General features: G+C 15.9%; 1 protein-coding gene across 1 annotated transcript, besides 7 other annotated features; it reads left to right on the plus strand. All coding sequences in view use genetic code 6, as the record gives it.

Moving 5' to 3' along the window:
• The first annotated feature begins 5 nt into the window (after positions 1-5).
• Positions 6-73: a microsatellite.
• Positions 6-74: a microsatellite.
• Positions 27-65: a microsatellite.
• A 42-nt stretch (positions 75-116) lies between the features above and the next one.
• Positions 117-157: a microsatellite.
• Positions 158-531: 374 nt separating this feature from the next.
• Positions 532-572: a microsatellite.
• A 29-nt stretch (positions 573-601) lies between these two features.
• Positions 602-641: a microsatellite.
• A 24-nt stretch (positions 642-665) lies between these two features.
• Positions 666-1421, plus strand: IMG5_013310 (proteasome a-type and b-type family protein, putative; the record flags this gene model as incomplete). The annotated part of the gene is made up of 1 exon (XM_004039646.1): positions 666-1421. The coding sequence occupies one exon, from the start codon at positions 666-668 to the stop codon at positions 1419-1421; it is 756 nt and encodes a 251-aa protein (XP_004039694.1).
• A 346-nt stretch (positions 1422-1767) lies between these two features.
• Positions 1768-1815: a microsatellite.
• Positions 1816-1820: the final 5 nt, after the last annotated feature.

A 1820-nucleotide genomic window follows, 5' to 3' on the forward strand; every position in this document is an offset into this window, starting at 1 on the left:
TTATTAATTTAAAAAATAAAATAAATTAAAAAGTAATAAAAATATTAAAAATAATAATAATAATATTTAAAAAAAGTTTAATAAAATAAAAAATATTATATATATAATAAATTATATATATTAATTTTATTTTATATATATTTTTTTGTATATTAATATTCAAACTTACTTTTTTATTATTTTCTAATATTTATTTTTAGAAAAAAATATATTTAAGCATTAAAAATAAAAATTAAACTTATTATAATATATTTCTTTATTTAATTAAAGAAATACTAAAAATTTAGTAAGCAGTATTAATTAGAATTTGATGATTTATTTTAATTACTATAATTACAGACACAGACAAATATATTTTTCTAAATTTCATAATTTAAAAAGAATATTTGTTTGAATTTTTAAAAATAAATATAATAATATTTATAAATATATAATATCTTTTTATAATATAATATTTAAAAAATAAAAAAATAAAAAAGTATTTCACTATATACAATATATAAATTCAGAACCGAAATGATTTTTAATATTTAAATAAATAAAAAAAATATAAAAAAAAATAAAAAAATATATATATATATATAAAGTAAATTATATTCTTTAAAAAAAAAAAATCCTAAAAAAAAAATAAAACTAAAAAAGGAAAGAAAAAATAAATAATAAAAATGGCATTTTACATAAATAAACAAACGAAAATCAAAGATAGTTATCAGTTTGACTCTGTTGAAAATAATTTGAACAAATCACACACATTAAGCCCTACAGTAGTAGGTTCAAGTGTAATAGCCTTAGTTTACGATTAAGGAGTGATAATAGGTACTGACACAATCTGTTCTTACTATTCAAGTTTAAAATTCACTAATGTGTAAAGAGTAGAAAAATTAACTGATAATTGTGTTTATACAGCTACTGGTGAATTTGCAGATTTCTAAGAAGTAGTCCGTTTAACATAAGAAATGACAAACTAGACTTTTTTAAATGATGATAATATAAGTTATACTCCTTAAGATTATGCACATTATATTTCTTAATTACAATACCATTATAGAAATAAAATGAACCCTATTTACCTTTGGAGTGTTATTGGAGGATTTTATTAAGGAAAGCCTTACTTGGCTTAGGTTGATCCTTATGGCACTTATTTAGAACGTAAGCAAGTTTCTACTGGTTTCGGAGGATATTTATCAGGGGCACTTATTGATAATAATTGGAATCCTCAATCTAATTTAGAATAAGCTAAATAGGTTATTTAAAAATGTTTTGAATCTCTATATTATAGAGATACAAAAGCTCATGATGTTATTTAAATCACAATTGTCGATAAGGATGGGATTAAAATGGAAAAACCTCACAGAATTTAAAGTAAATGGAATTATTAAGGATTTGTAGAAAGAGCTAACGAAAAAATACATACTTAATGATTATTTTGAATTTTTTAGTTATTTGTTTTTTAAATTTTAGGAATAAATAAATATTTTATATGTTATTTATTTTTTAATATTAAAATATAAAAAGTTGAATTTTTTAATATAAATATAAATTAATTTTATAAAATTCTTAAATCAATAATATAAATATAATTATTTAATATATTTTATAATATATATATATTACAAATTATAAATTGAATATAAAAAAAATAACATTTATTGTATTATAAATATATAAAAAAAAGAAAAAAATTATCATTAATGAAAATATATAGTTAAAAAAAATAATTAAAAAAAAATTATTTTAATTTTTTTTTTTTTATGTATTAATATTAAAATATATATATATATATATATATATATATATATATATATATTATTATATTACTT

This window comes from Ichthyophthirius multifiliis (genome assembly GCF_000220395.1).
Source record: "Ichthyophthirius multifiliis unplaced genomic scaffold scaff_1120509249575, whole genome shotgun sequence".
NCBI lineage: Eukaryota > Ciliophora > Oligohymenophorea > Hymenostomatida > Ichthyophthirius > Ichthyophthirius multifiliis.